Source organism: Cheilinus undulatus, linkage group 17 (genome assembly GCF_018320785.1).
Source record: "Cheilinus undulatus linkage group 17, ASM1832078v1, whole genome shotgun sequence".
In the NCBI taxonomy this organism is placed as follows: Eukaryota; Metazoa; Chordata; class Actinopteri; order Labriformes; family Labridae; genus Cheilinus; species Cheilinus undulatus.
In genome coordinates, this window is record NC_054881.1 from 4,285,362 (window position 1) to 4,297,777 (window position 12,416).

A 12,416-nucleotide genomic window follows, 5' to 3' on the forward strand; every position below is an offset into this window, starting at 1 on the left:
AATAAGTGGCATTTAATTGCAAAAGGCAGCTTAAATGGGCGAAAAGTGGCAAAAAAGGCGAAAAAAGCTGCAAGAAAGAGTAAACAGTTGAATAAAAGTGTCAAAAAATGGGCTTAAAGCAGTAAAAATTAATTAAAGTAGCAAAAAGTTGAAAATAAGGGCAATGGAAATAAAGGGTGACAGTTAAAGCCTACTGTATAAGTGTGGGAAACAAACTGATTATTGTGACTTGCAATGGATAATTCCTGAGGTTAAATTTTATTTTTTAAGGTTTTCTGTGGGGATAATATTTCAAATTAAGACATAAAAGAGCCACAAATCATCACAAATGATCCACGTGTGTTGAGTATCACTGATCTAAATTGTTATGCTTAAATTTTTCTGCAATTTAGACACTGTGCAAGAGTTTGCTTGCATTATTGGATGCATTAATTCCTTTGGGTAGCAATGGACTCAAGAAAAAGATGATGTCTTTTAAAGGTTAAGCACTCATTTGTGTTACAGTACAAACAGACGGGATAGAAATAGCATTAAATTAAAGGCCTGTGTGCATGGCACACACAGCACCACAACCTCCGTTTAAGATTCTCACCAGCATTTATTACTGCTACATTACAAGAGTTGGCATCTGCTTTCTTCAGTAGTAAAGTTATTTTGCAACAGCTCCATGCACTGAAGAACAAAACACCAAGATGACAGAAAAATGATACAAAGGAGACGTTTTCTGGCATTTACACGTGCTGCAGACCTGGAAACCTTAGACCTGAAAAGACGAGATCATTCTTAAGTCCTTCAAGCTTCATTTTCTAAATCTGAATGCTGCAACATAAAACAGCTGATGCTGGGGGCGTTTCTGTGCTCAGGAATGATGGAATACATTGGTCTGTATGGAGAATGAGCGCTACCAGTGCAAAAACAGAACATAAACTCTGTGAGACTATCAAACCTGTAAAAAACAATCACCAAAGTTTAAAAAACAGGAGAAAAACCCTTAAACTTTTTTTCCCTTGAAGGAGGAATCTTGTGTTTCTGTACTCAATGTTCAAGAAGAATTGTCCAACATTATGTAATCCAATCATATCCCCCTCTGAGAATGCCCTTTTCACCAGTTAATTTAGTCCAAATGACAATCGCCCTGCCAGCTGCTCATGTTTCCTTATGCAATCACTGCAGACCTGTCCGTATAAATCCTTCCAGATTGAATCATTTGATTTGAGACAGCTGTTTGGAATTAACTCATTGTTGAATGTTCTGAAAAATGTTGGCTTTATAAAAACCTGACAGCTCTAAAGACAGCGGTTTGAATCCTTCTTCTTCTCTGACGAAAGTCAGGAGGACAGGGGGTGAGGGTAGAGGTGCCGAAAGAGCTGATATATGGTGGACATTATTAGCTTTCATGCTTTTACTGCAGACTAATTATATTTTACAACCCCTTCCTCCTGCCCGAGCTCAATAAGTTATGACTCATTTCAACTGTTTATTAATTCAAGCTGCATGTTTTTCATTAAAGCTCTATTTACTGTTTGTATCTTATTCTTGCTTATCTCGACAGCCACGGTTTCTGCCTGTTAATGCACATAAAAACAGCCAAAAAGGCTTTAAATTGAGTAGGAATGGGCATTTTAAGCCACATATTTCTCACTGGCACGGGTCAATTCATCTGTTTATCAAATAATAAATTCTCATTAATCTAATTAATCTAATTAATCTCATTAAGTAGGATGTTAATTTGAAAAATGAAGAAGGACCCAAATGCCGCTCTTCCACAGTAATACTGAGCTAAAACAACCTGAGCATGAGTTTATAGCCTTGTATTCTTCAGAGCAGCGGTTCCCAAATTACACACCTTGAAGCAAGTCTAGGATCTGCACATGCACCGTCAGTCTCTGCATTTGTCCCCTGTAGCAAAATCTGCAAACAGCAACCTGTGCAATGCAAAGCAAATGCATTTCTTCCTGCAGGAAGCTGCAGTTTCATTGATATTTAATGAAGTTGGAAATCACCTGCTAAACCCACCATCAGGCATTCATATGACAAAAATCAGCAGTAGGAAAAATGATTATCTAAATAAGCTGTTATGTACCTAAAGTACAGAATAAATGGATGGTACATGATGTCCAGTGATAATAAGTGACTTTGTTTTGTTTGAAGGTCAATGAATCAGTCGTTAAGACAACCTTGGTTGAAGTGCAAAGGTATCACACCTAAATTAGCTCCACGGTGTTCCTCCAGCTTTTCTAAGAGAACCATAAAATCCAGCGCCAACCAAATAAATGAATCTAGATTTCTTAGAAGAGACTGAGCCCTTTATGTTGCTTTCTTGGAACGAGATGTGACTGTGTGAGTAAATATGATCCTGTTATCAAACCTTACGATTTTATTGGAGAAATAAAAAGTTCCCCATCAACCTGACCTCACACAAGCTATCGCAATTACAGCAAATTAGCCCAATTTCCAATTACCTTATCACAACGCAGGTAACGGCCAAGCACACGGCTGCTGAGGTTTACACAAGCGGGGTTGCATAAGGAACGAAGGACGAGCTGAATCATGGAAGTGTTGCATCAAACTTATCAGTCTGTGGCAGCTTTTACTGCGATGTAATTACAATCAGTCCACATTTACGATGTGGTTGTACCGCAGTAAAGTCTGATATCATCGAGTTCATGCAGGGACTTTTCCTCTAGCTTTAAATCACTTAGGCAAACAGCGACTTATATGAGGATAAAGACCATTAGCTTGACCTAATGATAATTTAAAGACTGCATAATGACTAACTGCTCTTCTTAGCTTCACATGTGGACAGAGAATCAGTCTTTAGCAGAAACTTCCTTACAAAACAACAGCAGTAAACACCGATACGCAGACAATGCTCTGATTTATTTAGCTCTGGAGCCAAGTGACTGCAGCTTCTTAAAGTCGTTATATTAACGCTTAGGACATCAGTAAACTTATTTAAAATTAAATTTGCTTTAAACAAAGTCAGGGCAAGGAAATCTACAGTCACTTTCCAATCGAATCTACAGCGGTCAAATGTCATACTCATTGGATCGGAGTCGTCTCCTGGATGCTGAATGACAGAGATGATTCAGGGCTAAAATCACAAATATTTCCTTTTAATCAGTCCAATTAAAAAATATATTTGATTAGGCACTCAACTTTAAGATGTATACGAGGTAAAGTTTGTGTCTTGTATATTCTTGACTTTTTAAAGTCATAAAAAAAAAATCTTATTTTCTTGCACATGTAAAACTTATTAAAGTTTATTTTTTTTGCATGCATTTACAACTTTTTAACCTTGAAAATCAAATTTTTTATCATGTATATTTATGATTTAAAAAAAAAATTCTTGTAAATTTAAATATTTTCTTAAACTTGACAATTTACTTTTCTCTTGTATATTTACCACTTTTTACACTTCAAATTTATAAGATTATGTCTTCTAATGTACTTTTTAAATGCATGTTACTTTTTTATATGTATGTTATACAACTTACTGCACTTGAAAATTGTATTTTTTTCTGATGTATTTAAACTTTTTAAACTTGAAAATAACATGTTTTTTGTTTTGTTTTTTTTCTCTTGTATAGTTGAAACTTTTTAAACTGTAAAATTTAAATTTTTTTCTAACAATTAAGCCTTTTTAACTAAAAAAAATTCTAAATTTTTTCAGGGATAGTAACATATTTAAACTTGATTTTTTTTAAAAGATTTTTTACATTTGAAAATTTAAAATCTCTTACATGTAAATTTATAACATCAAATTCTGTGTGTTTACCCGTTTTCTTGAGTACGTACAATTTCTTATACTTAAAAATTTGAAGTTTATTTTTTCTTAATTTACAGCTTTATAAACCTTAACATTTAACATCTAACCTAAACCTAAACTAGCTCGCTGTTATTGCTATGTTAGATGCACAAACTCCGTCAGTGAAGAAAAATGGCGCTAAAACAGCCACTCATTTGCATGGGAACTGCATGTTGGGAATTTGACTATGGCTTACATTCTAGAGATATTATTATAAGGCATGTTTCAGTTCATCTTTTTTACAAGTATATATACTTGTAAACCCAGTAGTTCATCAGCTGGAGTTAACCTTGTTTAGATAGGATAAGACCCTTTTACAGACTTTCAACTTGAGATTAAACTGACCAGCTTCACTAAAAGATAAAAACGTGTGCTTGACCATGAGACATGAGACAAAGTTTGAAAGTCTGTGATACGTAATCAGTCCGTGAAAATGACTCCAAGCAGGGCTCAAGGTCACGGACAACAGCTTCACTGAAGCAATCTCATTTAACCCTCTAAATAAATCCTCCAGTTTCCATGTTTGAGTGTATTTCTGTGCTCTTACTGGGTGGATGTCGATGAAGAGGCCGTGCTCATCTTCAGTTGGATTCAGGCCGTTCACGTAGGTCAGCAGCACCGGGTCGGCGTTGTAGAAGTGAGGGTGAGAGATGAAAACGGGAGAATCTGGAAAAAAAAAAGATAAACACAATCTATGATCATTTCCCTACAATGACACTCGGATTTATCACTATTAAAAGATTGTAATTAGGTGTAAAGAAAGGTGAGGAACTTGACCTTGAGAATCAAAAGATTATCCAACTTTATTCGGCTATTTCCTCTCCTTACATACTTGTTTTTCCACTATCAGGTGACTCAATTAAAGCTTATCTTATCCAACCAATTTTCTTATCTCCACTGTCATATCAGGGGCTACAAAGTCTAAACATACAGAAAAACATACCAGACCATTATCCATTCAGTAATGTTGTCAGAGACTCACAATACCAACCTTTTCCTGTTGCGATGTAGAGAGCAAAAATACACTCAGCAAACTTAGACCCAAGGATTTGAGTGCACCTTGTTTGAAGGCTGCAGGCTGATTCAATCCTAAACTTTATCTACCAAGTCTCCACGGTGTATAGAATATAATTTAGGTGTAGATCAATACTCACTGTGGCGGCAGCTGCTGACATTCAGCAGACCGGATTGTCTGCAGGGGCAGAAGCCTTCATTGGGGGCGTAATCAGTACCGTTTGCAAACAAGGTTTTAGGTGCAACATAACGATACAGAGGGATCCCGTGCATCTCTCCTGGTCGCTGGTAAACAAGCTCCATAGATCTGCAAAAAAGCACACATTAAGTGTTTAGTGAATGTGCAAACTAAGGATAAAAGTGTGGTTAAAGAGGGGGGAAACATGGCTCTACCTGCAGGCGTCTGGGCTGTAGAAAGGTAGTGTGCTCTCTTTAGTCATGAAGGGGGGCCACATCTGTCCCGCTGTCCCATTGATCATGTTGCACTGAGGTGTCTTCCAGTAAGGCAGCTGTTTACACAGAAAGAAGTCAGATAAATGTGAAAACAAACATAGGAGGGTTAAAAGAGCGTGCATGTTTAAAGCAGACGTTTCACCTCAGTCAGGCCGTTCCACGAGTCGACTCCATGGACTTTCCTGATGTCGTCTTTCCCGGTGTTGATGGTGAACAGGCCGGTGTTGGAGTTGTTGAACTAAATGAAGAGACAGCATATATTGGTGCTTATTCATTAGAGTCAGAGATATTTTCCAACAAGCCTTCACTTCTGCTGACTACAACATGACCTTTGGGAATTGCAGAAACTCTCTCAGAGGAATATGAAGTGGCTTATAGAGCTTTATTGTCTGATAAACTTGAAGCGTATTGATGCAGCTATACATTGGACTTCCAGGAAGTTATCTGGGGTTATGTGACTAACACCTGAAGCAACATGTCCCTGTTTAATCCCTTGGACTTTGCAACAGAAATGATCTCCTCGTGCATACATTAGATTGTCCATAGGAGCGCCCTCAAATTGTGCACGTCAATAAAATCTATATAACCAAGGTAAAGGGTTGCTTTGGTCAATGAAATTCAACTCTTGGCTTATTTTATGAGTAAGAAAAATCAAACTATTGTTAGTTCGACTATTAAAATGCATGTAAACATGTTAGTCCAACTAAAATCCAACAGATTTGACACTAATTTTCTCTTGCATGTAAACACCACAAATGGACACAAACTGGTAAGCTGTTCCTCAGCCTCAACACCGGGTTTTGACCCACGAGTAGAAAAGAAAAGAAAAGAATGTTGAGCATGCAGAAGTCACATTTGGGTATCACCATAAACTAGAGGGAAAGCATGGATCGATATGAGCCAATCTTAAAGATTAGATCATGTGAGAAATGTTTGGAGCTGTGCATTCAAATCTCGGTCCAAAGGGGGGCCACTAGACTAGATCAGTGGTTCCCAAAGTGGGGGTCGGGACCCCTGTGGGGGTCGCAAGATGCCTTCCAAGAAACAGAGAGTATTTTTAAATTGCATATTTTGTGCACTTCTGTAGAAATATATGCACAAAATTGGTTCAATTGAAAATAAAAAAATGATGATTTGTTGAGATTTATGCTGAAATGAAAGCAATGTTTAGAAAGTCCAGCACATGATGATTCTCGAATGTGCATGGCTGTGTTAAACTGTGCCACACCAATCTTAGGGACAGTGGGGGTCCTAGGTCTTTGATGCTGTAATTTTTGGGGGTCGCGGGCTAAGAAGTTTGGGGATTCCTGGACTACACTGAAGTTCCTGAAGATGTTTCGCCTCTCCTCCAAAAAGAGTTCTGGAGAAGCCTGAATCTGCACCCCTGTAGAACCGAGATTTGGATAACCATGACGCGGATGAATGAGATCCTACAGAGACATTTCTTTTTGTAGGTAGCAACTACCTGAAAGAAGGCAGAGTTAGAAATACTTCCATAAAGAAATGTTTTTTCCCGGTGCTCATACATTAGAACAGGGGCAGTAGTCCTACTAAACATCTCCAGTGAGCTTTAATCATACTGACTGTGTCATAAATTGGATGCATTCTGCTAACAGCCCGTTTTTAAGACATTTTCACCACTTTCAAAACTGCAAAAAACATCATAGCTCCAAGTCTTTAACGAGTATTGAACATGTTGATTCATAGGATTGAACCTTTAGCTTTTTGTTGCATAAAGAGTTTATGTTGTGGCTAACAAAAAGTTTTATATGTGACTTTTTTTAGCAGATTTTATGAACAAAACAATCGCTATGTTTGGACACACCTCATCCATCCCTAAGGTTGCCTGTCATGGGGGAAAAACAGGCACCAGCTGCAGGGGGGGCTATGAAGGTCAGCAAAAACACAGTCCTTGATAAAATTAAGCTGCACTGACTGTATTCTATTTTGCACCTAGATACTGACCATTGCATTGACTATTATCAATGCAACCAAGACTCACACTTTATTTAAGGTGTCATATGTATAATTTAGCCTGTTTTAGAATGTAACCCCCCTTTCAACAATATTCTGGGGGGCTTTTGGACCCAAAAATATCTTATAAGGTGCACTTCAGCACCAAAAAGCAGGGAATGCAAGTCAGGCAGCTAGCACCAGCACTACTGATCCAGCACAGGGCCCGTTCACTGGAGTGTCAAGGGGCCCTAATGATTCTAGCAGCAGGCTTTGTCAGCCCTGACCGCTTTTCTCCACACTTCCCCTTCTCTGCTGTCCTTGTTTCACTATGAAGTGTCTGAGGCACTGAACGCAGCAGAAAATGCTGACAAATACAAGAAAAGAAGATTCTGAGATCAATTTAAAGCAACGACTAGCATCTCCAAGGCACTACTCGATTTCAAGCCTGACTTTAGGCCAGATTTGCCCCTTCTGAAGATCGAGGGTCATGTCCCGAGTCAAGGTTTGTGGAAAAATAATTATTTTTGTATTACTTTATCTTGTAAGATTTGAAAGTCCTCTGCTGTGGCCAGCCTTAGTTGATTTGTTTATCATCTGTTTAAGGTCAACGTTCAGTTTGTGAAGTCTGTTATTATGCTCATAAAAACAGCATCCTTAGGAGGGGGAGGGGGGATCTCTTCGTATTATTGTGGCAGGGCTAACAGTCCAGGATGGAGGGGTTCAGGTGAAAACATGTATGAAAAATGTTTGAGCCTCTGAGTCAAAGATGAAGGAAGCACTATCCTGTTTATGAGAATTCAGAGCTGAGAACAACAAACCCAAAGGGAGTTTGACTGAGTTTGTCTCCTGTTTAGGATATCAGTTACTTCACTCCATGATACTGGTACAATTTAACAGAATAATATCTATTCTTTTCCATTTCAAAGGGCAATTTCTCTTATGCCATAGTTACAGGATTAAAGATAAAAATTGATCAAGTTGGGACACCTCAAATGAAAGTGAAAATGTGGTCTTTCTTCTGTATGACCAGAAATGACCAGAATCATATTTTATGCTGAGGCTAACCCCTCCCACTGATGAACTCCTCAGTGATTCATCTTTAAACTCCGCTGTGCTCTTAGACTCACAGATGTTTCTCTCCATGACGCCCTCTCTGTCACAGAGGCCATAAAAATTTATCTACGAGCGTGACACTCACCTCAGCAAAGAGGCCGAACTTTCCTGAAGAAGGCAGCATGCCAGGCAGGTATTTGTTGAGGAAATCAACCAGCCCGCTGTCGTAGCCCCACATCAGCTCCCCGACCGTCTTGGTCAGGAAGGGCCCCTCTTTGAAGGTTTTGAAGGTGGCGCTGATCATTAAACGCACTGGGTAGGGCAGGTTTTCCATCATCACTGAGGCGCCCTGGAAGCACAGATGGTTGAGTAACGGATTGAGAGTGAATTATCCGGAGCGTGTCCAGCAAGGGAACACAACGTCTTACCAGGACCAACATGTTAGGAATGGTGACGATGTCAGACTCGCTCCCTGCAGACATGGACGGTTCAAAGAAGTACCTCCTGTACTCCCTGTAGGACACCGTGTAGTTGGGATGAAACGTGATGTTGTCTTTCTGAATGCGCTTCCTGGAACAAAAGGAAAAGACAAACAATTATAATGTTTAGAGGGGTTTCATTTGCCTTAACTGTAGAGTACAGGACAGAGGATGAAGTCAGAAAGTGAGATGAGAAAATGGGGAATGATACGTAGACGTCTGGAACAGAACCCAGACCCTGAAACCAAGCAAGCCCACTACTTAAACACTATAAAATATTTTATTCAGCTCAACAACAGCAATGGGAAATGGGGAAATGCACTGTAGACATAATATTTTTTAGTGAAGGAACATGTGAAGGAACCACACATTTCAGAATGGGTCCATTAAATCAATGCAAATGATATTGTAGTAAGGGTAAATGTAGTGTTAAATGTAGTGTATTGATGCACAGCACTATTGTTGTTATATCGGTATTAACAGATATAAAAATTTTGCCTTTATTTACAGCCAAAATATTGGATGATAAAAACCAACTGTATGGATGAATTAAAGGTGAACAATAATTGAAATTTAGAATAAAACACATTATAGCCTATTGCAATTTCCAGAAAGTTCAAAATAAAATAGAAATGGCAGTTTAAAACATTTTTTTCAGCAGAGATGTTATGGTTTCCATTTAAGGGTCATTTTTTTCTAGAATAAGTTGCAATTTCTGGAACCACATGGTTAAGTATGGAGCCATTGTTGTTGCAAAACTATTTGCAAATGTGTACACAGATCTGGACACAAATCTGCACATGTGCAGACAGCTGTGCAAATGTATGCACAAATCATCAAATGCCTAACCTGACACGCCAGATGGATTTGTTTCACACATCCATCTGGAAAACCTCTCATACAAAGCGTTTGGGAAAGGGGAGAGCCTTTGAAAGAAAACTCGGAGAGTGATTGGGTGTTGGGTTCTGTCACATCTTTACTGGCCAATCAGAGCAACATAATACGTGACACAGTAGCCCCAAACCGAGGTGTGCCCCTACCGACGAGTAGGCTAAACTCCGTAGAGAACTGCATAATGCGAACTATGGCGACTGTAGACATGTCAGTACACGACTTTTGTTGTTTTTGAAAAGAAAACAACTCACTGCTGTTCTTTGTTCTTCTTTTAACGAAGAAATGTCATCAATTCAGATAAAACTGGTGCTTTAGCAGCATCCACGAAAATGTCTTCCACCATAATTGCGCTGGCCTCTTCTCGCTGCTTGCTACTGTTACTGTTACTTGTTACTGTTAGCTTGTGAGTATTTTGACAACTTCAAGCAAAAAAAGTGAATTTTCTGAACCAAAATAAACTAAATCCACAATTACGAATTGGTCTACATAGTTGCAAATAAGTGCATGCACTGGTGGATCTTCGGAAAAATTTGCAAATCTTTTTACAGATTTGTAAATCTTTGCATGCATTTGTAGATCTGTACACACATTTGCAAACCTGTCTATGCAATTGCAGGTTTGTGTACAGATCTTTGTATGCATTTGCAAATAGTTTTGCAACAATAATCGCTCCATATTTAAGCTCTAAATGCACATTTTCTCTTCAATTTCCACAAAAATTACTGAAGATGTCCCCCATGGATCACTGGAAACAATACAGATTTTAAGTCATTTTGCATTAACGTTACAGACTCTTGATTTTCCTGCATGCATAAAGTCAGATTATAACTAAACTCTCTTATCACCACTGTAGAGAGCATAATAAACAAGCACTTTTATGTACTGTTGAATGTATTTGTTTGTTATTTGAATACGTAATGCTGCTCTTGCTTGTGAAAGCAAACCTTTGCCCTTTAGTGAAAGGTTCACTGTTTGACTTCTTCTATAGTGATAAAGAGGAAGAGGACCGATAAGACAGATAGATGAAACGAAGAGAGGACAGGTTCTTCAAACAACAGCTGTGAGACGATTACTATAATCATGGAGAATCTATCAGCTCTATACATCTGCTGCTTGAACCAAAGTGTCTGCAGCATGGAGTTAAATCTAACATTTAGTCCTTTCACTAAACTTTAACTAGTTAATCAGACATTTCCTGGATTTGGGTTCTTTAACATTTTGTGATTTTAAAAGGATTTTCTCCACATGGCTGCACTTTTTAAGTTCACCTGAATGCATTAGAGTAAACTTTCCTAAACAACAGAGTCAGACATGTTTGATTGATTTTCAGACCAGTGAGCTGCTGAATCATTAATGGTTTGTTTGCATCAGGTCTGTTTTAAACTACTCACTAAGTATGGAGTATATATGGTCTGAGAAGACCGCAAAAACCAAATTCCCCTTTGTGATAAACAAAGTTGTCTAAATCTGAATATGGACAGTGTTCTGTCTGTAACATTAATTACCGGCCAATCAGAGAAAGGAAAAATAAGATGTAGAAGTGTGCTGACTTCTACATAACAGGAACTCACAGCTACAGCTGCATCCACTCTAACCTCTTCACCGGCCGCCATTGTTGACAGGCTTGCAGTTGTTGATTGGTCTGGTCTGATCTGACTGGTAACAAGCTGGAAGCTTTGTAGAATGAATATGCTTCATCACATGCATCGGCTCTGCAAGGTTACTTCCATTCACAGTTTGAGAGTGAACAACAAATTTGTGCTGTAAATGCTGTAAATTGTCAGAAAATTCACAAAAAAAAATCTAGTACAGTGATCATAGAGCACAGGCTAGATGGTGTAGATTTGAGGAAGTATTCAGAAATACCTCAAAGGGCCATTTCAAACTAAAAGCTTAAAAGTAAATGCCACATAAAACCTCTACATGATATCCTGAAGGTTGAGTTTAAGTTCCAAAATATAACAAATAAAAACACTGGCAGTCGTTTTCCTTTAAACAGTTGAATTACACTTTTCCTCAGCAGCATTCATCATCCCCTGCTTAAACTTTTCCTCTTTTCTCTCTACTATTACATAAGAACTGGGTCAACACATGGTTTCTATACGATGTACTGAGGGATATTTTGACAGAGAAAAAAACCTGAAATGTACAGACTTCCCCTCGCCTTTCCTGTATGGAAAGTTATGTAACAAATGTTTGGGATGCAGCCCACTGGGTCAGTAGAAGAGAGGGGATTTAAAGGACGTAAACTGACCTACATACTGTATAGAAGGCACATACTGTTCCCAAAAAGTGAACGAGTCTTTTCTGACGAGTCAGCAGCATCTGGTCAGTCTGTACAATGTGTGAAATAAGAACAATAAAAAAGAGGACAGAACGAGGTTTTGGGCAAATTGATCCACATGTAGTGGAACTTTTTTGAAAGATAGAACAATGAGAGCCAAAAGAGAGAGGATGAGAAGGGATTTATCTTTTATAGGCATTTACAGGCTGCAGGACAAAGTGTACTGATACACAAACGCAATGTGGCAAGAAATGCATGAATGGTTTATGATACAGGGGACGTTTGGAGGGAACAGAGCTCACCAGTGTGGCTACAGAGGTAAAAATCCTGTTTAATCTCTCCATGGTGGATTTTATTATCATAGTCATCATAACCATCCAAGACTTACTACGTTCTACCTGAGACTGAACAGTAGAATATGTGTTTCCAAAGGGTATCAACCTTTCATTTTTAAAAAGATGGAGTATTTGCAGCC

General features: G+C 38.5%; 1 protein-coding gene across 5 annotated transcripts in view; it reads right to left on the reverse strand.

The window, feature by feature from the left end:
• The window catches only part of scarb1 (scavenger receptor class B, member 1), a 32,157-nt gene that overhangs the window by 10,330 nt on the left and 9,411 nt on the right, over positions 1 to 12,416 (reverse strand). For all 5 annotated transcript variants that reach the window (XM_041811348.1, XM_041811349.1, XM_041811346.1 and 2 more), the window contains exons 3-8: positions 8,713 to 8,854; positions 8,430 to 8,633; positions 5,418 to 5,513; positions 5,216 to 5,331; positions 4,963 to 5,129; positions 4,356 to 4,474 (exon numbers count right to left, since the gene is read on the reverse strand). In XM_041811348.1, the coding sequence (XP_041667282.1) occupies positions 4,356 to 4,474; positions 4,963 to 5,129; positions 5,216 to 5,331; positions 5,418 to 5,513; positions 8,430 to 8,633; positions 8,713 to 8,854 (844 nt within the window). The remainder of the gene's footprint in view (positions 1 to 4,355; positions 4,475 to 4,962; positions 5,130 to 5,215; positions 5,332 to 5,417; positions 5,514 to 8,429; positions 8,634 to 8,712; positions 8,855 to 12,416) is intronic.